The sequence below is a fragment of the Malaclemys terrapin genome, chromosome 9 (assembly GCF_027887155.1).
Source record: "Malaclemys terrapin pileata isolate rMalTer1 chromosome 9, rMalTer1.hap1, whole genome shotgun sequence".
NCBI classification, from domain to species: Eukaryota; Metazoa; Chordata; order Testudines; family Emydidae; genus Malaclemys; species Malaclemys terrapin.
In genome coordinates, this window is record NC_071513.1 from 98,914,935 (window position 1) to 98,941,357 (window position 26,423).

The window sequence follows — 26,423 nt, forward strand, 5'->3', positions numbered from 1 at the left end:
TGCTCCTCTGCAGCAGAGACACAGCCCTGCTGGACTAACTGCCGTGACTGTATGGGGGAAATCGTACTTTCAAGCCAGTCTGGGGGCAAGGGAGAGTTTGTTCATCTGAAAGTGGGGAGCTCACTAGCTCTCACGGGGCTGTACTTCAGGGTCTAAATACCAGCAAGACAAGACAGACATCCAAGGGACACTGAAGAGGGTCTATCCACAGACATCCAAGGGACAGTGAAGAGGGTCTATCCAACAGCAGAATAATCTATCTTTGCAGCATTTTCTTTAGGTTTTGATTTTCGCATGAAGATGTAATAAAAATCAAAACCTAAAAAAATAACAGCAGAGTAGTGACACCGCAGTGCGAGCCAGCAGGGGAGAGAAACAGCCGTTAGCTACAGAGAAAGAAGTGCACTTGGCCCCTCCAGGGGAGAGCGGGCCACCTACACAAAATCCAGCGGGGACGGCAAACCTGTAATGTGAATAGAACATGACACTGCACATGCAGGAACTGTTACCACTCTGCTAGGAGAGGGCAGGCTTTGAGCACCAAAGGCAGAGCCTGCCATGTAAGAGAAATGGCAATAAATTACAGCTCTCTAGCTTCTCCTCCACCCCCATCAAGAGGGACCTGCAGAAAGTTTATCAAGCACTAACTGTGACCTTTGGCAGGCAACTGAATGCTAGTACACCCACATGTGCTTCATTCTTTTGATTTCAAGTCTGGAGGAAGATGGAGCTCAGTTTTAGGAAATAGCTGACACTGGCTATCAAGAGAGTCAAGGCATTAGAAATAATTCTCTTTGTATTAGTGTTAGGCAAGATGAGGACCCAGAATCAGCCCAAGTGCAGGTCTTTAGCCTCCACGGACCCAAGCAGGTGTTTTTTGTTTTTTAAAATACACTGAGCATCAAAAAAAGTTTCAATGAGCATCCAAAGAGGTACCTGTAATAGCCAGATAGAAGAGAGTGCAGTTCAGAGCTGCTTCCAATGGCGTATTATTGCACTCTCTCCCCAGTGAGAGGAGAGGGCTCAGGTGTTAGCTCCCCGGACTTGCTCTAACACCAAGTACGGAACAGGGCAAACAGCCCACATGGCATGGCCACCAGCTCTTGATTAGATTCAATGATGGTTGCTGAAGCAGTGATTTGCTTCACTTTCTCTACATTATGCCATCCTCATCACCATGATAGCACAGGTAATCTCACTACTGAAATGAGGAGCAGCTAACAAGTGTAAGTGTTTGAGAAGGGGGGAAGCTCCATCATCCTACACTTGAGAGCACTGGGAGGCAGAATGCAATGGAACGTTAGAGCAGAGCTAGAAGCGGTATGGCCCTGCCCCATACAAACTACACAAAGATACTCTGAGAGCCAACACTGGGATGGCGGTAAGCTATGTCTGACTAGATCCTGGGAACTAACTAGGTGTCTCAAGTAGGGGTCACAAGGGAAACTCCTCACCATCCAGCAGCTCATAGATCAGCACAAAGTTGTTCTTGATGTTCTCCTCACTGATCTTCCCGAAGTAGGCAGTCATCACGTCGCACATCTTGTAGAGGAATTCGAAGACCATGGCAGCATTGACATTCTGCTTGGTGACTGCAGCCAGCCAGATGTTGGAACGCTTGACATGGAAGAAACTGGTGCGGGCAATGTTGGTGACAGGTGAACGCACCTGCTGCCGTGCGTGGATGACATTGACACGGAAGGCGTCCACTGCATTCCGCCTAGAGGATTGTCACAAGAGGCGGAAAAACAGAATTAAACTCCATATGCACCCTGCAGGTTTGGCTACAGTTTCTGACCAGCTGCCTAAGGTCTACATTTGTTCGACTACAGCTATGTGCACCTGGCCCTTATCAGGAAGGGTGTTTGGGACATTCTAGCTAATGGAGTCTAACGGAGTTAAGAGATGGTAAATCCTGGAATATACTATGTGAAGGGGACAAGGAAAGAACCTACTGAACCTCTAAGAAGCTTTGGATTAAGGCTCAATGTCAATTCCCATCTGCCTCCAGATGGAAATTTCTCAACTGGCCTAACAAGAGGCTTCCTCTCAATTCACCTTGCTAGTGCTCCCTCATTGACTAGCACGGTCAGAGGCCAAAAGGCATGGCAGGCTGTGGCCTAGTTAGAGAGAAACCCAATTCTGACTAAATACACAACAGCCTGGTACTTCTTGTTCTCCACCCCTTAAAGCTTCACAGCAGCCTGGCTTCTACACCGGCTGCCCCCCACAACTTGCTTGATGTTTAGGTTGACTGCAACCCCTTCTGCATGGAAGGAACTGCTGTCATATCACATGCCATTGTGAAAATCCATCAAATCCTACTAGATTCACTTGCCTGATATATGGAGGCAGGCGGTGTCAGGAATGGGATTGTTCCCAAATCTGCTTCATCTCTGAACACAGCAAGCATTAATGAGGAAACTCAAACCAGTAGGTGAAGTGTAGAATTTAGAGTCTATTTTACTTGGTTGCAGTTTACACTGCTACTCCTTATTATGCTATATTCAACTATAGAACAGCAGAGTGGTTTGACTGATGGTTTTTAGAATTCCAATGGTGCAACATGCTAATGGAAATGCACTAGTGTATTTGCATAGTGCAGGCAGGTGCTGTGCAAGCTTCCCCTATGTAGCTCTGCCATTTCCCTTAACGGCAACATGATGCACTACCATTCTGGTCATCTGCCTTAAAACCCACTACACAGTTGACAATTTATGTGCACTAGACCAAGTCCTTACTGTACAAATGTCTTTACTTTTGAGAGATGTGGAATTTAAACCTAGAACTAAACTCCAGAGGGTGGCTCTTCAACCTTCTGCATTATGTAGCAGGAAGGTTTTGGAATCTTGATCATTGCATAGTTACCAGACTGTACTCCCATAATTAAGCTGGAAGTCCGTTAAGACTAAGAATCCAGGGAGTAAGTCAGGAGGCTTTTTACACTCTTTTCTTGATGCAAGCTTGAGAACTACAGTCTGTACACCAAGGCATGAGCTAGGAGCCATACAATAGTCCTTCAATACCTCTGCTCTGGGACTGACCGTATGATATAGAACAGGGTTTCTCAAACTGGTCTGCGGACCCCTAGTGGTCCATGAGGGTGCTCCAGGGGATCTGAGAGTCATGTCCAGAGCCACTGGCCCTGCTGATCAACTCCTCCTCCAAGTGCCTCCTGCATGCTGCGGAACAGCTGTTCAGCGGCATGCAGGAGGCACTGGGAGGGAGGGAGGGAGGGAGAGAGGGAGAAGGAGGAAAGAAGTGGGGAAGAGGAGGGGCAGGGGTGGAGCGGGGATAGGGCCTGGAGCTGAGCAGGGAGTTTGGGGGTCCATGAAAAAATGTAAGTCAAAAAGTGGGTCCTCAGGTTGCTAAAGTCTGAGAACCGCTGATATAGAAGATAGAAATAAAATGTTTAATAGGCTGTTAGGTATTGAACTGCCTACTGCAATTCTGATGCCTTTGCAATTTGGTAATCAAGATACTGGGTATAGTTAATATTAGTGAGTTGGATAGTAAATACCCATCCTCAAAATGGATTAAGTTCCAGCCCCTTCAATCCTTGTCACCTACACTATGTTGTCAAGTATTACTACCTAAGAACCTTGAAGAATACTAGTTTAGTTTCGGTCTTCAAGATGCAGACAGGCTGATAAGAATTACTTCTCATCCTGAAGAGTTTAAGTTCCTCAGTAATACTGAAGTGTTACCCAATAAACCCTGCAATGAACGATAATGCTCCAAGATTGGGCTAAATCCTTCCCCACTAACTAATTCTAGCCCCAAGCGTCATTGACTGGTCCAAGACAGAGAGGAAGCCTCAAATGAATGAAACCTTTTAGCACACCAATTCCCCACTTCGTAGGGCCAGTCATGGCCTGCCACGCATCTCTTACCTATTGCTACAGCAGCCAATGAGATGGGATGGACAGAAATGGCGCCAGCGAAGAAAGGAGGAGTGACAGCAACAAGAGAAAGGGTTAGAAACACACACAAGGCACAATGAATTCAAAGAGATAAGGAGAGACCAACAGCACCCCCTCCCCATTTCCAGGCACAAGCGGCGATGGAGGGACTTCATGGAAAGTCACAAGCTGTGACAGCAGTGAAGCCATTGCAGACAGAAACTTAACATGCAGTGGTCACTCAGCAGTTGTCTGTGCCAACAGATTTCTGTGCTGTGTAGTGGCAGCTCTAATTGGGTGTTTAGTCAGAGCCATACCCAAGTCGCTATCAGCATTACCCAATTCGCACTCTTATGAGCAGTTTATTACAAATAAAATGGCAGACACCAAGAATGAAGAGACTGCATCTAAAGGAGAAGCCTGCTTAGAGTTTAGATTTCCCCTACAGCAGATATCAGGAGTGATATTACTGATCTGACTGAGACACCATTCTCTCCTAAAAGGCTATTGTTTTGGCTGAAGCATCTTAGGCTTGGTCCAACCACAGGGAATTATAGAAAGTCAGGCACAATCAATCAGAGCATGAAGGAGAGATGGCACTTCCAGAAGATTCAGATGCTGCACTTTGTCATCAGCTTGGCACAACTACGAACAAGTGTGATAACCACAAAGCACAAGAGCAATATTAATGGAGTCTGGTTTGAACCAAATGCTCAAGAATTAGAGGATACATGCAATTTGCCATTTAATAGCACATTCCTACCAGGTGTCTATATGGAGAGAACATGTTTAAACGCAGGTAGGATTACTTCAGGAGTTAACCATACAAATAAAAACAGTGCTTGAAGGTTACAGTGAACCCTTCCGTGGTATCCTGAATTAACTGCACTGTGCTTTTGTATTGATCTGGAGTTTAAGAAAGGTAACGACTATTTATGCATGCATCTAGTTACATTGCATTGGCAGATGCACTACATGCATTTATTTCAAGCCATTCTTTTAGAGAGAAGTTGCAAGCAAACAAATCTCAAATTTGATTGCTATACAGAAGTGCCAGGAAATTCAAAGCAATGGTTACTTAACTGTCACTCTGCTCACTGGACACTAAAGTTACCATACACAGTTTAAGATTCTCCATATGCACAAGGGGAAAGGGTTCTAGGTACTGTAGACCCATGGCTTTGAGTTTCTCTCCCAGTGTGTAGGTTTCAAGTTTCCATAGAGTTTGGCAGGAGTGAAGGGCCAAACAAGAGCCAAGGAGTCAGAAGCCCTAATTTCTCAGAGTTCACATAAGGCATAAGCAGCAGCGCAAATCTTCCCAATCCCATCCCCATCTAGTCCCAATCCTCTCCCTCCAAAGACAGACATCCTGTCAGTGGGTCTCAGCTCTGGCACCGAAAGACGAACATGCAGGGAATGAGCTATCTACCAACAAGGGCGTCAGCAGTGAGTTTGTGGCATGCATACCTCCCCTCTATGCACAAGAGTGCATGACACTCATGTTGACTTTTGCATTTACATCACTGTTCAGCTAAGATGGATTGGAAACAAGAGTCCACAGGCTCCAGGAGAGTCACAATACAGCCATTTAGGATACCAAATTGATCCAGCAATGCTTTAGCAACAAGATTGGAGCATTTCATACCCAGACTCCACTTAGGACACTGGACAACAGTATTTTTTATTTCCTTTGGAATACTTAGAAGCTGGATAGTATTCCATTCTCTTCTGCCCTTTAAACACATCATTAGAGACAGGCCAGCAACAGCTTAAAGCAGACATGGCTTTGCTATTTCCTGGTTTGGACATCAGCATAAAGCTCTCCTTACTCACTACACAGTACATCAGAAATAACACTAATTTAATTGCTCACTTCCATCACAAGTTTTTAGAACGCACAGGACACTCCCTACCAAGTTACAACTATTTATAAAAATAGCATACGTGAGCCATTAGCCAACTCTGTACCAGGTTCCAGACACAGACAGAAGAAATCCCCAATAATTCTTTGGGCACTTTAAGAGCTAGGTGAAGTTCCTGCTGAAAGATTAATTGATCTTTACCAGTTTTAGAAGTTACAAGATAAGTGAAACTGAAGCAGTTTTGCAGAGCTGCAAATTGTGAGAAACCCTTCACTCAGGAAGCCTTTCACCAAAGTTTATACCAGGGGTTGGAAACCTTTCAGAAGTGGTGTGCCGAGTCTTCATTTATTCACTCTAATTTAAGGTTTCGCATGCCAGTAATACATTAACATTTTTAGAAGGTCTCTTTCTGTATGTCTATAATATATATGTAAAGTAAATAAGGTTTTTAAAATGTTTAAGAAGCTTCATTTAAAATTAAATTAAAATGCAGAGCCCCCTGGACCGGTAGCCAGGACCCAGGCAGTGTGAGTGCCACTGAAAATCAGCTTGCGTGCCACCTTTGGCACACATGCCATAGGTTGCCTACCCCTGGTTTATACTGTACCCTTGGAAAGAGGTGCTGAAAGCAAAAGTACCCACCTCACTCAGCCACATTAGCAGCTTGAGCATATGTACAGGCCCAGGCTTGGCCAACCCACTTTATAATCTCCTCAGTGTCAAACAGTTGTAGTAATTTTATAGACATACTTTTCTAGTTCCTTCCAGGCAAGACATTTAACATGGGCCTCAATTCCCTGATTTGTAAGAGGAGGAAAGTTACTGAAAGCAAAATCCAGACACAGTATTATGATCTCCACAGCCAAGTAGAGGTAGGAGTTCCCCTTCAGTCAAAGGAGGTTAAATGGGCCCAGACTGGCTAGTCAACTTGCTTAGCAAGGCAGAGGTCACGTTTCTCAACCCAGGGGTCACGATGAATGCGTCAAAGGGTCACGCGGAGAGCTGCAGAGTGAGCCCACGCCGTGCTTACCCTGCAGTGGCAGCTCTGGTCCCACAGGGCTGGCTAGGCACCACTCCTTGTTCTAGGAGTTGCAACCTGGTGCACGGGGCGCTGTTCAGGTTTGGCCCAGCTGCCCCTCCATCATGAGGGAAGAGCCAAATACGAGTAAGTGGCGCTGCAACCCCAAATACCAGATCACAATGCCACTCACCAGTTTGGCTCAACCAACACAGGGATGCCAAGCAAACCTGAGCAGTGCTAACCCCAGAGATTGCAATGCCCAGAGTGGGGATAGGAGCTACTGCTAGAATACGCACAGTGTACTTATTTAGCATGCATTTCATTTATATATATATTGTATATCATGGGTAACAAATACTTAAGCCAGATTTTGTTGTTGTTGTTGCACTAAAGCTATTTACTAGGTCATGACAGGCCATCACGGTTTACAAATGGGTCCTGAGTCCAAAGAGGTTGCGAACTGCTGAATGAGGTACAGGACTGGGAGCAAAGGCCAAGGCTCCAGTACTGCCACCTGTTCTGCCAGCAGCTTTTTCCAGTCACAAGGGTGACTTTTCATGCAAAAAAGATCACATGCCTCACTGCATATTAGGCTCTGAAAGACTGACATGCTGGGGGTGCAAAATAAAGGGAACTGCAAGTTATATTTCACCCAGCTACGGCCTTATGCAAGCCAGTGTTTCAATGGATGCTATTCAGATAAAGCTAGGGTGACCAGATGTCCCAATTTTATAGGGACAGTCCCGATTTTTGGGTCTCTCTTATATAGGCTCCTATTACCCCCCACCCCCATCCCGATTTTTCACACTTGCTGTCTGGTCACCCTAGATAAACCATCCTTAAGTGGTGTCATTTTTAGAGACATTAGAATCAACTTTTAGCTCTACAAGGCTGCAGAATTCATACCCTTAACTGAATTCTTATGAGACTTTACATGTTGATATTTGCAGGAAAGGAGAGAATTGCATACTTGTTTCTCCACTACACATTCTGCATTAGTGTAGGTGTGTGTGTCAATACCCAGCAGATATCAAAATCTTCAGAGGGCTGCTTATTTTTGGGTGTTAGAATATTCTGAAACATTCATGCAGATGCATTGTCTCCCGGGCCATCACATGAGCAAGAAGGAGAGAAGCTATTACAAGCTCTCCCATTTAGCACTTGGGAGTATTAAAAGGTAGCCTATAAAGCAAAATTGGGTTCTGCGCCCTTTTCTTTGTTATGCATAATGAAAGCCTGAAAGATTCTCCTTTCTAAAGGACAAATTCATGTTTTGCATACCCTGGGAAAGGCAACTAGAGAATTAGTTAAGTTAGAACATACAAGAATGAAAGATGAGCAATTGAAGGTAAGGGACTGTTTAGAACCTGTTCCCCCCGCTTAACAGCTGACTCCAATACATAATGCACACTTGGGACAAGAATGTGTATTAGACATTTGCTATTCAGCATAAAATAAGTACATCCCAAGTGATACATAGAGTCATCCTCTAGAAAACTCAGGAGATATCAAGTTTTATATATTGATATTTTGAAGTTTAAAAAAAAAAAATCAAGAAAACTTACAGGCTGTCATACATCATAAGCAGCAGAGTGAGGCCAAACCCAGTTTAATTTTAAATTCTTCACAGATCTCAGAAGTCTTAACACCAGGTATTAGTAAGAAAACTACTCAAGACAGTCTAAGGAGGACAGAAAACTGAAGCTTGAAGAGCTTACCTCCTGCCAACATCACCTTCGCTATTAGCTTCTACACAAGTTGCACTTTCTGCAGAGAAAGCTGGCTCACGGGTCACTTAATCTGCTCATTGTAGTTTTTCAGCCAGTCAGGGAAGAGAGTCAGCAGGGGACATACGACTACATTGCGTGGAATTTTCAACACTGTCAAGTGATGCTCTGTGGGATAGCTGCCCAGAGTGCATCACTCCGAATACTGCTGCAAGTGCCGCAAGTGTGAACACGCTATTGCGCAGGCAGCTGCCAGTGTGAATACACAACAGTGGTTTCCCTTCAGCGCTCTGAGCGGCGCTGTAACTGCCGGCAAAGAAACTCTGCCAGTGCAGACATTCCCTAAAAAGTCTGACAGACCAAGGATGCATTTTAAACTTATCAGTTAAATAAGCTTCCTTGTATTGTTGTGTTAAATAGCTACTTCCCCTTCCACCTTTCCATGAACATGGTCAATCACCACCACTCTATTCCAGTCCACGGATAAAAGCTAAACTTTATTATGAGGCAAACCAGTCCACTACACAACCCAGCTCCAAAATGAGGCATTCTTCAGTCTGCAGCAGCCTAAATAAAGGTCCCTGGGAAGCGAAGATCTGCTCTGAAAAGAGATTAAGAATAGCAGTGGGGTTCCACATCAAGGTGGACTCTGCTTATTGCACAATCATGCTCCCTTCTCTCATCTGAAAGTTCTGGGTTCTTCTGCACCACCAGTAGTAGAGATTCTACAGGCCCAGTTAGACCTTCAAAAACACCTGGGCAGTTCTACTGCCTTCAGAAGATTTGAACAGTCATCATTGATTTGATTATGTGATTCCAATCTGTTGATCCTGGACATTAGAGGCAAGAGTTTCACTATATAAAAAGGTGCCTTGCACAATCATTTTTTAGGAAAAAGCCGCACTTGAGAGTTGGACTGCTAGCTCTATTGGCATGCTTCTGTCTAGTTTCCATATCAGGAGGCACTAGCAGACACATAATTTCTGTTGAGCACTGCTAGATCTTTGGATCCTTGACTTGATAAATATAGAGGTCAGAGACCGAGCATCAGGGAAGCACCAGCTGACAGATGTGCCAGGTAAAGCAAGTTTCAAATCTATTCTAGGGGTTGCCTAAATTCAACTGGTGTTGTCTTTATGATAACCAGTGGATATCACAGGCTTGATCCAAGCTGTAAGAACAAATTGCTGAGCCCTGTAGACCAGTGGTTCTCAATCTTACCCAACTTACGTACCCCTTTCAGGTTTTGTCTTGTGTATCCCAGGTTTCACCTCAAACTATTAGCTTACAAAAATCAGACATAAAAATACAAAACAAAAAAATAAAATTGTCACAGCACAGTTACTGAAAAATTGCTTCCTTTCTCATTTTGTCTGTATGAAATTTTAGTCTGTACTGACTTGGCTAGTACTTTTTATGTAACCTATTGTAAAACTAGGCAAATATCTAGAGGAGTTGATGTACCACTGGAATACCTCTGCATACCTCCAGGGGTACGTGTATCCCTGGTTGAGAACCACTGCTGTAGACTACCTCTTTTATACAAGTCAGATGTAATCTTCAGGCTCCTGGGACATGGGCAAACTTTGCCCAACGGCTTTGCGGCGATATCCAAGTATGGAAACGTACCCTCTATTTCTCCCCATGCTTGCGGGGAAGATTAGCACATGTGCCCTAGGCCTGGTATGTGATATACACTCAAATGCCATTTCACCACTCCTGCTTTAACTACAAATCTACCAGCTTTGCTGTAAGTATCAAGTTAGGAAGTATCTCCTTACAAAGGTTCTTAGCAAGAGAAGCCCAGCCTTACTAGCAGGGTATACTTTATCACCACCTGAAGGACACCAATATTCAGAAACAGATCTAGAGTACGTCAAAAAATCCTGCTCGTTAAGTTAATGTAGTTAAGAACTAGTCTCACATGCATGCACAGCTAATGCAGAGGAAGCAGCTCTGGAATGTTGTCTTCCCAGTGAGTGGCACTAGAGTGCAGAGACCAAGGATGCAGAGGCTTTAAGCTGGAGCCAAGTTACTTACCCAATGTCATCACGGTAGACTCGAGAGATTAGAACCTCTCCTTTGTGATTATAAATGAACAAGCCTCCGATCATGATGGAACCTTAGTCTTCTCTTTCCATATTGCATAAGACCTGAGAAGACAGAGAGAGCATTAGGCTTTTTGTATGGCAATAAGTGGTGTAACTTTACTGTATTAGAGACTTTTCACAGCACTAAATTCTATCAGCTGGGAGATGAGCACAAATGACTCGTGTATGTAGTCAGTCACTGTAAAAGGTGAGAGTTCTGACAGGTTTGTATTAAGGTACTAAAATCCCTACATGAAGTTACAGGCTTGAATATATGGGATACTATATCACCATAAAGATTCTGCCAATTAGAGCCAAGTGGAAACTTTACACAAGCTCTGATGTGGCTTCTCAGTCAGTTTACCAGGTTATGAACGAAGTCCCAGTTATTCAGGAAAGCGAACACTGATCTGTCACTCTGATTTAGTTGGGAATTGGTCCTGTTCTGAGCAGGGGGTTGGACTAGATGACCTCCCGAGGTCCCTTCCAACCCTGATAGTCTATGATTCTATGAAACACAAGCTTTGTGGCTCAGTCACTCTGGACCTGTGCATATGCCCTTGCTGGCAGTGCCACGGCAATAAGCTATCTTGAACTGCTGTTCTACAAAGGTCAAAAAAGGGTATTGGTCCAGGATTCTTACATCCTGAGATCTAAAAAGTTTGAGGTGGTTTTAAAAAAGTATCTTATCTAGGAACTCCTAGACTACTTTACTTACTCATGATTTTCACCCCAAGCAGACCCTTTTCCTGATCCTCAATGCAGTGATAGCCAACAGTAGAGTTTATTCAGTCTGAAGTTTACCTATGGGTGCACATTTTGTAACCTGAGTAAGCTAAAGTCTAAGAGATGAACTTCCTAGTTAAGGTATTAATGGCACAGAATGACCTGTACTGTTAAAGCTCCTTGCTGCTGACATGATACTACTTGGTATTGTATGAAATTTTGGTGAAGCTCTGGGGATTTTGCCTCTTACAATCACATTATGCTTGGAGCTCTAGGTGTAGCAACTGCATAAACTGACAGGTTTCAGAGTGGTAGCTGTGTTAGTTTATATCAGCAAAAAGAACCAAGTGGGTTTTAGCCCATGAAAAAACTTATGCCTAAATAAATTTGTTAGACTAAGGTGCCACAAGTACTCCTCATTCTTTTTGCATAAACTGAGGATATTCGAGCTATTTAGCTTGAGTTGACAATTGAAGCTGCTCTTTTTAAATAAGAAAGTCTGTTGCCCAAGGGTTTCAAAGGAACCTTAGAAGTATGATCAGGGCCGGCTTTAGGCCAATTCCACCAATTCCCCCGAATCGGGCCCCGCGCCTAAGAGGGCCCCGCGCCCAGTGGCAGGGCCGTCCAGAGTGGGGGGCAAGTGGCAGAGAATCCCTTCCCTGGCTAGAGGTGCCTTTTTAATTTTTACTCACCCGGCGGCGCTCTGGGTCTTTGGCGGCGGGTCCTTCAGTGCCGCCGAAGACCCAGAGCCAGTGAAGGACCCGCCACCAAAGACTAGGAGCGCGGACCGGTGAGTACAAGCCCCATGTGTTTTTTTTACGTGGTTTTTTTTAGTCATCCCTGTCGGGGCCCCGTCGAAACTGTTTGAATCGGGCCCCACACTTCCTAAAGCCGGCCCTGAGTATGATCACCAAGTGTAAAGCAGCAGTATCTGCCCATTTTCAGAAACAGCCACAGCCTGAAACAATAACTCAGACCTGATCTACACTTAAATTAGAACAATCTAGCCATGTCATTCAGGGCTGTGAAACATTGTGCCCTGAGCTCTGTAATTAGGTCAACCTAACTGTAGGTATGGCTAGGTCAATAGAAGAATTCTGTAGACCTAGCTACCACCTCAGAGATAGTTAATCTATCAACGAAAAAATCCCTTCCGTTGATGTACGAAGTGTCTACACTACAGCGGCACAGCTGCAGCAGGGTAGCAGTGCTGCGGTAGTGTAGACATGTGTAGACCTGAGAAGAATATATTGCAGCATGTGTCTCAACTAAGGGCTTAGCTACACTTGCAAGTTAGAGCGCATTAAAGCAGCCCCGGGCGCCCTAGCTCACTACCCGTCCACACTGGCAAGGCACGTAAAGTGCTCTGACTCCAGGGCTAGAGCGCTCCTGGTACTCCACTTCGACGAGAAGATTAACACTTGGTGCGCACTGGCTGAAACACCCAGGCGTCAGTGTGAACGAGGTGTTGCATTACTGCGCTCTGATCAGCCTCCGGAAATGTCCCATAATCCCCTTAAATCAAATAGCCACTCTTGTCATTGTTTTGGAATCACTGCAGGTATGCAGATATGCCCTTTGAAAGCTGTGTTTCTGACAGACAGCATGCTTATCTGCTCCCAGACAAAGCAACCATTACTGTGGAATGCTGTATGTGAGAGAAAGAGGCAGGGGCGGTGTGGGGGGGTGTCCGTCTGTTGCTGTCTGAATTTACGAGACAGCACGCTGACATGTTCTCAGCCCCCCAAAACCCACTCTCGCCCCCCACATACACACAACACACTCCCTGTCACACTCAACCCCACCCCCCTCATTTGAAAAGGATGTTGCAGCCACTTGCATGCTGGGATAGCTAGCACAATGCACTGCTCTCTTTGGCCATTGCAAGAGCTGCTAATGTGGCCACGCCAGTGCACTTGCAGCTGTCAGCGTGGACAGATTGCAGCGCTTTCCCTACTGTGCTCTATGAAGGCTCGTTTAACTCTCAGCGCTCTACATCTGTAAGTATAAGGGAATAATGTTTATTCTGAAGTCTGATGAAACCTTGACTGACTAGCTAATTTACTGCTGATCAATTTAGCCAGAGCAAGCTAGTTATAAGGCATAGCAGAGTTGTAAATGGCTGACCAGGGTTGCTGGAATGAAGAGGAGTGCCACATCCCCCACCTTTTCATTCAAATTTAGAGTGATTTCTGCACCTTCTTAAAGGGAGAGTTAGAAATATACCCCCCTCCCCCCAAATACTAATTCATAGATTCCGAGGCCAGAAGAGACCACTGTGATCATCTGGTTTGACTTCCTGTGCAACAAGCCATAACATTTCCCACCAAAAAATTCTTGAAGCATCTCTTAAATAAAATAAAATCCAGTCTTGTTTTAAAAATTGCATTGATGGCGAATCCACCACGATCCTTGTAAGTTGTTCCAGTGATTAATTACTCTGACTGTTAAAAATTTACACCTTAGAGTCTAAATTTGCCAAGCATTGATTTCCAGCCACTGGATTGCGTTGTATCTTTGCCTGCTAGACTGAAGAGCCTATTAAATATTTGTTCCCCATGTAAGTATGTGACTGATCAAGTCACCCCTTAACCTTCTTTGTTAAGATAAATAGATTCAAGGAGCTCTATCCCTATAAATCATGTTTTCTAATCCTTGAATTATTCTTATGGCTCTTCTCAGACACCTCTCCAATTTATCAACAGTCTTCTTGAACTGTTGACACCAGAATTGAATATTGGACACAATATTCCAGCAGCAGTTGCACCAATACCAAATACTGAGGTAAAAATCTACTCCTACTTGAGATTCCCCTGTTTACGCAACCAAGAATTGCATTAACCCTTTTGGCCACAATGCTGCACTGTAGCTCATGGTTAGCTGTTTATCCACCACAAAGATTTTTTTACCCCCAGTCACTGTTTCCCAGGATAGAGTTCCCCATCCTGTAAGTATGGCCTACATTCTTCGTTCCTAAACATTTACATTTAGCCTATTAAAATAGATTGTTTGCTTGCACACCGTTTACCAAGTGATCCAGATCACTGTGTATTAGTGACTGGTCCTCTGTTATTTGCCGCTTCTTTAGTTGGTGTCATCTGGGACCTTTATCAGTGATATTTTTGTGTTTTCTTCCAGGTCATTGGTTAAAACATTAACTAGCACAAGACCAAAAACCAATCCCTAAAGGGCCCCTAACAAAAAAACCACCCACTCAATTCCCTGTTCAGTTATATTTTGAGATCAATCATCCATCTTTTAAGACATTTAATCTGTCATGTTAATTTTATATTATTCTAGAGTTTTGTTTTTAAATCAAAATGTTGTGTGGTACCAAGTCAAAACACCTAATAGAATTCCAAGTATTACATCACACTATTAGTTTTATCAACCAAACCTGCAATTTCATCAAAAAAGATGAAGTTATTGCGGCAAGATCTGTTTTCTATAAACCTATACCGATTGGCTTTAATTCTTGAACTAAGATCAACAACCTCCTATATGCCACAAACAAAAAACAACTCCTGAACAGTCAAAGGTGCCAAGAGTCCCAACCTCCTGAACTGCCAGAGTGTGCCCACTGTGACTGTTCTGGGATGCAGTTACATGTCAAATCAATGTACTACTGATTTTTTTTAAAAGCTGAAGTCAGCACAGGAATTTAGCTTAATACCATTGACACTAAGGGTATGTCTTCACTACCAATGTTAAAGTGCCGCCGCGGCAGCTGTTCAACTTGGCTGTGTAGTCATGGCACCAGCGCTAGGAGAGAGCTCCCCCAGCACTGTAAAAAAGCCCACCCCCAAAAGGAGAGTAGCTCCCAGCGCAGCTGTGCCCCTAGCACGGTCTTCACTGGCACTTTACAGCACTGAAACTTGCCCTGCTCAGGGGGGTGTTTTTCACACCACTGAGCGAGAAAGTTGCAGCGCTGTAAAGGGACAGTGTAGACAAGGCCTGACTGACTTGATTAGCATGGGAGCTTGTACTGCAGAATGTGTCACCAGTCCATAATTTAGCTTTAATGTGCTACAAAGGACCTGGGGCCTTGACTACACCCTGTCATTGTTACAGAGACTCTAATGTGTTAATGACAAATGCAGGGCAGCACCAAGTATGGCGACACTTTTAGGGCAAGTCTTCACTGGCAATGTTAAAGCGCTGCCACTTGCGTAGTCGCGGCATAGCACAGCTCTCCCAGCGCTCTTAAAAGAAAGAAAAAACACCCCAAACTTGCAGCGCTCAGGGGGGTGTTTTTTCACACCCCGAGTGAGCAAGTTTCAGCACTGTAAAGTGCCAGTGTAGACAAGCCCTTAGACACCCTCCCAGTAGAGATACTCATATCCTTCCACTTCAGCAGAATGCAGGGCACATGCTAGCCTGTCGCTACAGACAAGTGCTGGGCCCAGTATAACAAGATCTAGTATTTCTAGAGAGGAATAAAGAATTCCATTGTATTCATTGAGTTTCAAAGCATTTATTATTTTATTGGAGTTTGGTCCTCTTGACTCAGGTCTCTCTCATTTCAGGCAGAGTCCATAGCTAAGGGAAATGTCACTCTGAACTGACTTGTTAATGGTGTCCTGCAGAAAAGCCCACTGCCATACAGCGCTAGAGATACTGCATTATGTTGTGCTGTTTTTACAAGGAATGGTCTGTCTTCCTCTGTCTGTACAAAACCTAACATGCATTGAGTGCTATAATAGTACCTGTTGACTCTGTACACTGAATAGGTATAGAAATCCAATGACCCATACCTATGGCTCTTTAATCACATTAGTAATAAATAAAAATAATAAATAAATTAATGGAGATATCCTATCTCCTAAAACTGGAAGGGACCTTGAAAGGTCATCGAGTCCAGCCCCCTGCCTTCACTAGCAGGACCAAGTACTGATTTTGCCCCAGATCCCTAAGTGGCCCCCTCAAGGATGGAACTCACAACCCTGGGTTTAGCAGGCCAATGCTCAAACCACTGGGCTATCCCTCCCCAACCTCATCCCAATTCAAACCTAATGAAGTGTCCTAAAGTGCAAAAACAACATTACTAAAGCTTCATAGGAAACTATGAGCATAAGAAGGACCATTGATCTAACCCAGCATGGCCAATCTAGTCCAATATCCTGTCTTCCAACAGTGGCCAATGTCAGACGCTTCAAAGGGAAAGAACAGAGCAGGGCAGTTATCGAGTGATCCATCCAGTCATACAGTCCCACCATCTGGCAGTAAGAGTCTCAGGGACACTCAAAGAATGGGATTGCATCCTGACCATTTTGACTAATAGCCGTTGATGGACCTATCATTCATGAACTTTAGTTCTTTTTTGAACCCTGTTATAGTTCTGGCTTTCACAACATCCCCTGGCAATGAGTTCCACAGGTTGACTTTGCATTGTGTGAAGTAGTACTTCCTTTTACTTGTATTAAACCGGTCTATCAATGTCATTGGTTCTTGTGTTACATGAAAGAATAAATAATCCTTCCTTATTCACTTTCTCCATACCATTCATGATTTTAGAGACCTTTATCATGTCCCTCCCCTTAGTCATCTCTTTTCCAAGTTGACCAGTCCCAGGTTTTTTCATCTATCATATGGAAGCTGTTCCATACCCCTAATCATTTTGTTGCCCTTCTCTGTACCTTTTCCAATTCTAATATATTTTTTGAGATGGGGCAACCAAGACTGCACACAGTATTTGAGTTGTGGGTGTACCACAGATTTATAATGTGGCATTATGATATTTACTGTCTTATTATCTATCCCTTCCCTAATGGTTCCTAACACCATTAGCTTTTTTGACAGCTGCTGTAGATTGAGTGGATATTTTCAGAGAACTATCTGCAATGAGTCCAAGATCTCTATCTTCATTTTGGAAGGATACTTGGGATTATTTTCTCCCCCCCCCCCCCCCCCCAATGTGCATTACTTTGCATTTATCAACACGGAATTTCATTTGCCATTTTGTTGCCCAGTCACCCAGTTTTGTGAGATCCCTTTGTAACTCTTCACACACTGCTTTCGACTTAATATCTTGAGTGATTTAGTATCATCTGCAAATTTTGCCACTTCACTGTTTACCTCTTTTTCCAGCTCATTTATATATATGTTGAACAGCACTGGTCCCAGTACAGATCCCAGCTATTTACTTCTCTCCATTGTGAAAACTGACCATTTATTCCTACTCTGTTTCTAGTCTTTTAACTGGTTATGAGACGACCTTCCCTCTTATTCCACAACTGCTTCAAGTCATGGCATCTTGGATACCACTAAGCCAAGACTGGATTAACACTAGGCCAACACAGATACTATACCAGCAAAATTTATATTGGAGAGGAATGCAACTTTTTATACTGCCAAAACCCCTTGTGTATCGAGGCAGTTCTACTGGAGTAAAAGTGTGTTGGCTGGCATAGCTTATTTTGCTCGAAAACAGGTATAAAGATATTATACTGGCAAAAGCACTTTTGCTGCTATAAGCTGCATCCATGAGTAAACTCTTTCTAGAATAGGCTAGGTTTAAGACTACCACTGGAAACCCAACTGCTGATTACAAATGTCATCTATCCGCTTTTACCCACTACATTTACCTCTAACAGAAAGAGCTACTCTACAGCACCTCACACACAACTACATGCTTCTCCCTCACCACACACCAGAAACAATGCAATCTAAGATCCCAGACAGATTTGATGCCATCAGGAAAACTAAGAGTGGTGTAGAACTGCACTTCTGTATTGTAAATACAGTACCTACAAAGCCAAACCCACGTACTGCAGAATTCTAGTACCTACACTAAAGACACAATAAGTTAAAGATGTCTAGCTGCAAGCCATGGCCTTCTTCATCCTTATCAAAGCCTCCACTTTGCACTCAAGGTACAATAGTGCACAGAATGGAAGTTCAGCAAGACAGTTAGGTAACTTTGGCAACCCTAGACTCTATTCTGCACTTGCTGGTGAGACTTCAAGTTTCCAAACTATTTGTTCTTTGAGAAAAGTGATCCAAGGTTTTTTCCCTCTACAAAACAGCCAAGATCAGCTATTTGCCAGTGAATCCTTGTGTGTGCTTAATGGCTTCATAGACACTAAGAGGTTACCAGACTGAGGACAGCTTTTATCTATAACAGACAGCTGCTTTAACACAGATCCAGTTTCTGCAATGCAATTGTTTGCCCTCTTCATTCAATTAGCTCCTTCAAGTCATAGTATCTATTCTAACAGCTGCTCTTGTGGCTTAGTCCAGAGAGTAGTACTGCAGAGGTGACAGCAGACAGGACCTTCCCAAGCAGTCACAAGAAGGTCAATATGCAAATATTTCACAGTTTTACACTGTTAACCAATGGCCACATGCTGGTCTTCCCACCCATGCCAAATAAGTAAAGGACAGCAAGAGGCAACAAATTGAAGGAGATAATGAACTAGGAACATAGGCGTGAACACAGGGTGTGCCCAGGCACACCCTAATGCAGGGGTGGGCAAATGGCTCCACTCCCCAGCGTGGCAGGCTGCAGGGTCCCCGTTCCCAGGCCGGAGCGCCGGGTCAAGCGCAGCAAGTCGCCGGCCCCTCCCCTGCCTTCCCCTCTCCCCTAGGGGCATGCCATCGTGCGTACAGCGCTCTGGGGGCCGGGGCTGCATACTCCCGCGGGGCAATGTTTGGCTCCGCAGTGAGGCAGACATGCTCCCCCCTCCCCTGGAGCTGTGCCGCCGCGCGCAGCGCTCTATGGGCCGGGGCTCCGCGCTCCCGCGGGACAGTGTTTGGCTCCGCGGGGAGACTAGGAGCCTCATCTCATGGTAAGGGGCCCGGGACCGGGGGGTTGGATAAGGGGTGGGGGGCAGTCAGGGGACAGGGTGGGTTGGATAGGGGGTGGGATCCCGGGTGGTGGTGGTGATTAGGGATGGGGGGAGGTTGGGTGGGGCATGGGAGTCCTGATGTCTGTCAGGGTGGGAGATGGATGGGGTCAGGGCAGGCAGGGGACAGGGAGCAAGGAGGGTCCTGGGGGAGGGGCAGTTAGTGGGGGGGTCCTCTGGAGGAGGTGGTCAGGGGACAAGGAGCTGGGGGGGTTGGATGAGTCAGGAGTTCTGGGGGGGCTGTCAGGAGGCAGGGGTGTGGAGAGGGGTTGGGGGAGACAGGGAGCGGGGGGGTTGTATGGGTCAGGAGTTCTGGGGGTCCTGTCAGGGGGTGGGGAGCAGTTGAATAGGCGTGGGAGTCCCAGGGGGTCTGTCTGGAAGTGGGGGTGTGGATAAGGGTTGGGGCAGTCAGGGGTCAGGTAGGGTCCTAGAGGTGCAGTCAGGGGACAAGGAGCAGGGAGGCTTAGGTAGGGGGTAGAGTCCTGGGGGGCAGTTAGGATCAGGGGGCGGGAAGCAGGAGGGAGTGGATGGGGGCAGGGCAGGGGCGGGGCTCCCTGGGTGCACACCCTAATGAAATGGGCTGCGCACGCCTATGAACTAGATGTATGCGATGTTCCTAGAACACACCAAGTAAAGAAGCTGAGCTACTCTGTCCCCTGCTTACCACAAGGAGATCAGAAACAGAGGGGTCTAGAGATGACAAGATTTCCATGGAGAGAGATTTTTAAAAAAAAAAATCAATCCATAAGTGGAAGAACGTACAAGATAGCAAATGGTACTGAGTCATGTATTATCTATGCTCAAAGCAATATTCAAATTCAAAAAGCTAACACATTTAGAAAAAAGGAAACATTTACTCAATGCAGTTTTAGCCTGGGGAACTAACTGCTACATGGTCGCATGCAGGAGAAAAGTTGGGCAGGTTTTTAGAAGGATTAGGCATTCTTATGGGGCAAATGACTGACATTATGACTAGGAATAAAATATAACACATCATGCTTAATGGCATTAGCTATTAAGAAATTTTCCCTGTGGACATGTATATAAAAATAGCTTTTCTACTCTGTCACTTGATGCTTCAGGGGATGCAAGTAACCCCAAAGATTATTGGACTGAGTGGGTTAGTCTGATCTGGTATGGAAGTTACTTGTTTTTAAACCCAGGCTTTTATAAGCTAGCAGGGTTCAGATAGTGATAATACTTAGTACATTACATATTTAAGGTGTGTACAAACAAGCTTCAACTGCCAAGCAGCAAGGTGGTATGATCTTAAAACAGGATGAGTGACTCAGGGCCACATTAAGTCAAAAAAAGCCAGGATGCTTATACTAGTCCTGTGCTATGTCCAGTAGCTCATGACCTCTTTAACTTGGCTATTAACAGAATATCTATTCTGCCCATTACTGTCTCAATGGGCAACTACAGTGCCATCAGTAGGCCACATGAAGCACATTTTGAAATATAGCCTTTGGAAGTCACAGTATCCACAGGCCTGATATCTTTAGCAAGGTAACAGCACCCTGCCTACTGGGATGTAGAGCCTATAAACTATACCATTCAGAAAATGTAACCTTGTCAAGTAGCCTTGGGATACCTCTGCATTAGCACTGCTAGATAACCGTGGTCAAGTTATGATGTTTATGTACATTGTTATTCATAAAAGCAGCAAAGAGTCCTGTGGCACCTTATAGACTAACAGACGTATAGGAGCATGAGCTTTCGTGGGTGAATACCCACTTCTTTGTATTCACCCACGAAAGCTCATGCTCCTATGTGTCTGTTAGTCTATAAGGTGCCACAGGACTCTCTGCTGCTTTTACAGATCCAGACTAACACAGCTACCCCTTTGATAGTTGTTATTCATGATACTTGTGACTCAGGTGCACAGCTCCAGAACATGAAGTCAGAGGGGTTTGGATACACTAGGATAAACCTTTAGCAACATGCTGGCAAGATTAATCCAATTGCTATTAATTTGGCCAGCGCTGCTTGTTATCTTCATGTACTTTTACTGTTACTTAATATGTAATCAAGAGAAGACAAGACAGTGTTGTGTTTTACAGTAGAGACTTTGAATGTATAGCAGACAAAGCAAAGTTTCTCCATAATATTAAAAACACTGATTCAGTGGACTACAAAGACATTCCTAGATGCTTATGTAATATGCACAAAGGTAGATCATGTAAAACAAACAGCTCTCTCCACAGCTCATGTCAGAAGTCTCTCCCCATCCCCCATTCAAGAAGATTCCTAGAAAGCACATCCCAGCCTTAAAAATAATCTCCCTCTTAGGAATTTAATACGATTTAAGATTAGACTATTTTTAAGCTTGCCAAAGGAAACATACTTGTTTTGATGAGCATCAGGACCAGATACAACACAGCTAGGACCCTGTCAAATTCATGGTTCACTTTGGTCAGTTTCATGGTGATTGGATTTTTAAAACAACAAATTTCATGATTTCAGATATTTAAACCTGAAATTTCACGGTGTTGTAATTGTAGGGGTCCTGATCCAAAAAGGAGTTGTGGGAGGGTCTCAAGGTTATTGTAGGGGGGTTGTGGTACTGCTATCCTTACTTCTGTGCTGCTGCTGGAGGCGGTGCTGACTTCAGAGCTGGGCGGCCAGAGAGGGGCAGCTGCTGGCTGGGAGCTCAGCTCTGAAGGCAGAGCCACTGCCAGCAGCAGCACAGAAGTAAGGATGGCATGGTATGGTATTGCCACCCTTACTTCTGCGCTGCTGCCTTCCAAGCTGGGCCCTTGGTCAGCAGCTGCAGCCCTACGGCCACCCAACTCTGAAGGCAGAGCAGAAGTAAGGGTGGTAATACTGTGACGACCCCCCCCAAATAATCTTGTGACACCCCCCCAACCCCCTTTTCGGGTCAGGACCCCCAGTTTGAAAAACACTGGTCTCCCATGTGAAATCTGTATAGTATAGGGTAAAAGCACATGGACGACCAGATTCCACAGTCCGTGACGCATTTTTCATGGCTGTGAATTTGGTAGGGCCTTAAACATAGCAATCACACCACAATACAAAGCAAATCACACCCTCCCAGAAGATTGCTGAAGTCTAACTGAAACAGCCATTCATGTAATTTTCTGAACACCTTCATTTGTCTGAAATATTCCCATTGATGGCCTTGGGTTCTCACTTGTTTTTGTACAGTGAAACAATCCATCCTGTTAGTAAGAAGCCTAGATACTTATAAGCTTGTCATCAGTCAAAATGTCAGCAGCCTTCACTACACTAGAGAAACTAGGACCCATAATCCAACACCAGTGCAGCTCTACTGGTGGCAGAAATGGTGAAGCGTGTAGCACAGACAGTATTTAGGCAGTTTTGCCACCATGTTATCCAACACTACACAAAGCTGTTTGGTGGATTACAGATCTTAGTTTTCCTATATGGCCTCATTACCACTAGGTCAGAGTGCCCTGCAATCTCTAGCGTATTTAACCTCAACACCCCTACAAGGTAGGGAAGCATTACTATTTCCATTTTACAGAAGAACCAAGGAGGAGACTACTGTGGCTTGCCCAAGTTCAGGAAGTCTGTGGCATAGCAGGGAAATGAACCCAGATCTCCTGGGTCAAAGGTCAGTGCCTTAACTACTGGACAATCCTGCTTAGAACCATGGGATGTGTCTTCACAAAAGAGCTTAAAAGCTTTCATGCCTTTTTCCATAAGTGAAGAAATAGAACGTAAAGCACAAACAGCATGTAGTGGTTAAGAAACGCAGGGGACACAGTCCAGTTAGCTGAAATGTTGCTATATTTTGTGACTCATAGCTGTTGGAATCAGGAGGCCCCATAATGAAAAATCCAAAATGGAGCTAAAGCAAGCTGCTAGGCACAAAGCAGAATGAGTCAGTCAGAATGAGCAATCCTGTTACTGGGAAACAATCAGCCCTGAGTGACTAATGTTCTGCTCTTCTCTTTACACTTTCAGGCTTTTCAAGGTAGCTTGGCCTATGCAGGCCTTATGTCTTCAGATTTAGCACCCAAAAGAGGTGCAAGATAAAGCTCAAGAGGTGAGCCATTAAACAACTTACAAGTTATTTATCCTGAAGAATCCTGAAGCAAAGGCCCGCTAGGCTTTATGCTCCATCAGAAGCAGATTAAGACGACCTTTAACCTGAAGAAAAAAAGCTGTGAAAATGCAGTTCCAATCTGTTACTGTGAATGCAGTTACCACTGTTGTGTGTGACAAGCCTGAACCTAGAGCTGCCTGTTCTGTAAAGACAACGAGGAGTCCTTGTGGCACCTTAGAGACTAACAAATTTATTTGGGCATAAGCTTTCATGGGCTAAAACCTGATGAAGTGGGTTTTAGCCCACCAAAGCTTATGCCCAAATAAATGTGTTAGTCTCTAAGGTGCCACAAGAACTCCTCGTTGTCTTTGCTGACACAGACTAACACGGCTACCACTCTGAAACCTGTTCTGTTACAATCCCCCCTCTCCCAGCTACAGTACAGATGTGTTTATTCTAGTCTCCAACAGGTACTGTGACAATAGGCTCCATCTGAAGAGACACTTAGGCCTGGTCTACACTTGAAATTTAGATTGACCTAGCTATGTCATGCCGGGGTGTGAAAAAAGTCACACACAAGCCCCACAGTCAAGCCTACTTCACCCCCAATATAGACACGGCTAGGATGACGGAAGAATTCTTCTATCAACCTATCCACTGATGCTCAGGGAAGTGGATTACCTACATCAAGAGAAGAACTTCTGTTGAGGTGGGACACACCTACGCTATGAGCACTGTAACAGTGCAACTGCATCTCTGCCACTATAGCGTTCAGTGTAGACACAGCCTTACTCTGTTAAATCACACGAGTTTTGAGGGTCAGTCATATGTCAGTTTCTGGATAGCAGTGCTCAATTAAAAGGAAACCAGACTCTTCGCAAACCCTCAGATCCAACACATGGCTAGAGACTTACCATCCCTTATAGTTAACAGCAAGTTACTTGGCAGAGATACTCCAACTAACAATTGAATACAACTACACCCAACAGTTTATGCAGCTGAATGCATCCAGAGAAGTGCTGGAATTCAAAGGTGGGGAACACAATGGAATGTTCTTAGTCCTTCATATCTACTTCTTATATTATAGATTGTTAAGGCCAGAAAGGCCTATTAGACTAGATCTAATTTCCTGCTTAACACAGACAAAAGAATTTAATTTGTACTGAGCCTAATAATTTGAGACTGACTGAAGCAACTTCCAGTGAAGTATTCAATCTAGATTTGATGCCAGCAGGAGGGGGAAATCCACCACTTCCATTGGTGATTTATTAACTGTTGCAACACTCTTACTGAAATCTTCCTAGTGCTGATTGCCAGCTCCAGTGGGGCAGGGATAGGGTGTACCTTAGCTTTGTATTACTGTTTTAGACTTTTCAGTTTAGCCACTTTCCACGTTCTGGAAGGGCACAAGGCCCCACTGGGCAACCTTAACTCTGCATTAGAGTTTTGGGGCATTTAATGTCCTTGTTTTTAAAAAGTGATCTCAATATACCCTATGCTCCCCTGCCTCCTCCCACTTTTCCTGGCTCCTTCTTGGCCATTACTCCTGCCAAAGACTGTACTGGTGTGCGTTAACCCCTTCACAATCTTGTCGTCATCTATCTCTGCTTTCCTAGCACAGCCTGGCTCTTCCCCAAATCGGAGCCTAATGTATTGGGAAGACACTCTACACAACCACCTGCAGCATAAGTGGATCAGAGAGGTGTGACGTGACCCCCTTCATTTCATTGAGATGTCTGAACAGAACACCCAGTGGAGAAGAATACAGACCAACAATAGCTCAGAGGTGTTAACTGCTTCACCTGTCTCAGTAGGTGTTCACATCCCCTCCCTGGGGCATTAGTACCCCAGCTAACACATGGAGGAAGGAGAGGGGCTAAAACCTCCAGATTCCCAGCTCATACATAGGGGTTCCTGCCCTTCCCAGGGCTACAGGTTACCATTTGTTCTATTCTCTCCCCCCCCCACACACACACAGACAGTGAAGCACATCCCCCTCCAGCCCACAATCAGCAGCCTGAGACAGGTCTGAGAGTCATTTCCACATCACCACCCAGGCAGGCCAGGGCAAAGGGATCAGGGAGGGGGCAGTAGCTTCAAATGGGAAGGGAGAATGTGGTGCTGACAGGCACTCCTTCTAACCCCCCCGCAGCCCACTTGCAGGCTCCTATCCTACTCTTCCCTCCCCCACCCCCACCTTCCCCAGTCCTGAAGGCACACACCCCCACCCACCCACATACACACCTCTTATAGCAGAGTGAAAATGAAGACACCACCATTCAGTACACTAATTCCCTCCGTTTCTCTAGGAAGAAACTAGCAGCTTTCAACTCACTCCCAATTCCAGGCTCTAAACCAGTGGTTCTCAACCCACAGGCTGCTTGCAGCCTAATCAGCACACAGCTGCAACCCATTAGACATCCTCAGGGCCATACAGGTAGTATTGTGTGGATGCGGCCCACATAACCCAGAGAGCTGCATTATGTGGCCCACAATGGTAAATAGGTTGAGAACCACTGCTTGAAACCCTAATCTCAGCAGTTTCCTGCCATCACCTGAGTAAGAGTAAACATCTGCAGAAGCTTCAAGTTCAAAACTTGCCAGAAGATGTGTTTGTTTTCTTCTAGAAAGAGGAGAAAAGTGTTAAGGCTGTTATTGTATCCCACTATTATGGAAACTACCATGGACTTTCCTAAAGCAAGCACATGCCAATACACATCTCTGTCAAAAAGCTAATGGGCTAGCTTGTATTCTCACTGGCTGACTTCAGAGAACTCCCCTCCTCACGGAGGGCAACAGGGAAGCTGTGTAAAACACATCTCCGCTGAAATTCCGAGCCCAGCCTCCTGCCATGAAAAACGGATGTACAGTATAGCCAAGCTTCTCTGTGCTGCATCCTCACTACACCTTTGAAATTGTAGTCTAAAAGCAAGTCTGTAAGCAGGACAGGAATTCTATTCAAGTTCCTATACTGTCCTCATCACCATAATAAAGGTACAACTATCACCACCCAGAATAATCAGAAATCCAAAAGTACTTCCATTAGTGCAGCATTAGCAGAGAAAGGTTGAAGTCTGTGTATGTCCAGTCATGCTACCACCTATCTTTAAGGAAGACATTATGGGCTACCAGCCATGTACACACATGCACATGCTAGTCCTTACTATGAAGATGTCCCTCCACCAAAGGAGAACGATAGCAGGTAGCAGCAGTTTGTC

General features: G+C 44.8%; 1 protein-coding gene across 1 annotated transcript in view; it reads right to left on the minus strand.

Annotated features, from left to right (window-relative positions):
* Positions 1 to 26,423, minus strand: part of AP2M1 (adaptor related protein complex 2 subunit mu 1) — a 45,209-nt gene that overhangs the window by 13,399 nt on the left and 5,387 nt on the right. The window contains exons 2-3 of the mRNA XM_054039470.1: positions 10,553 to 10,665; positions 1,455 to 1,720 (exon numbers count right to left, since the gene is read on the minus strand). Of these exons, the coding sequence (XP_053895445.1) occupies positions 1,455 to 1,720; positions 10,553 to 10,626 (340 nt within the window). The 5' untranslated portion in view covers positions 10,627 to 10,665. The remainder of the gene's footprint in view (positions 1 to 1,454; positions 1,721 to 10,552; positions 10,666 to 26,423) is intronic.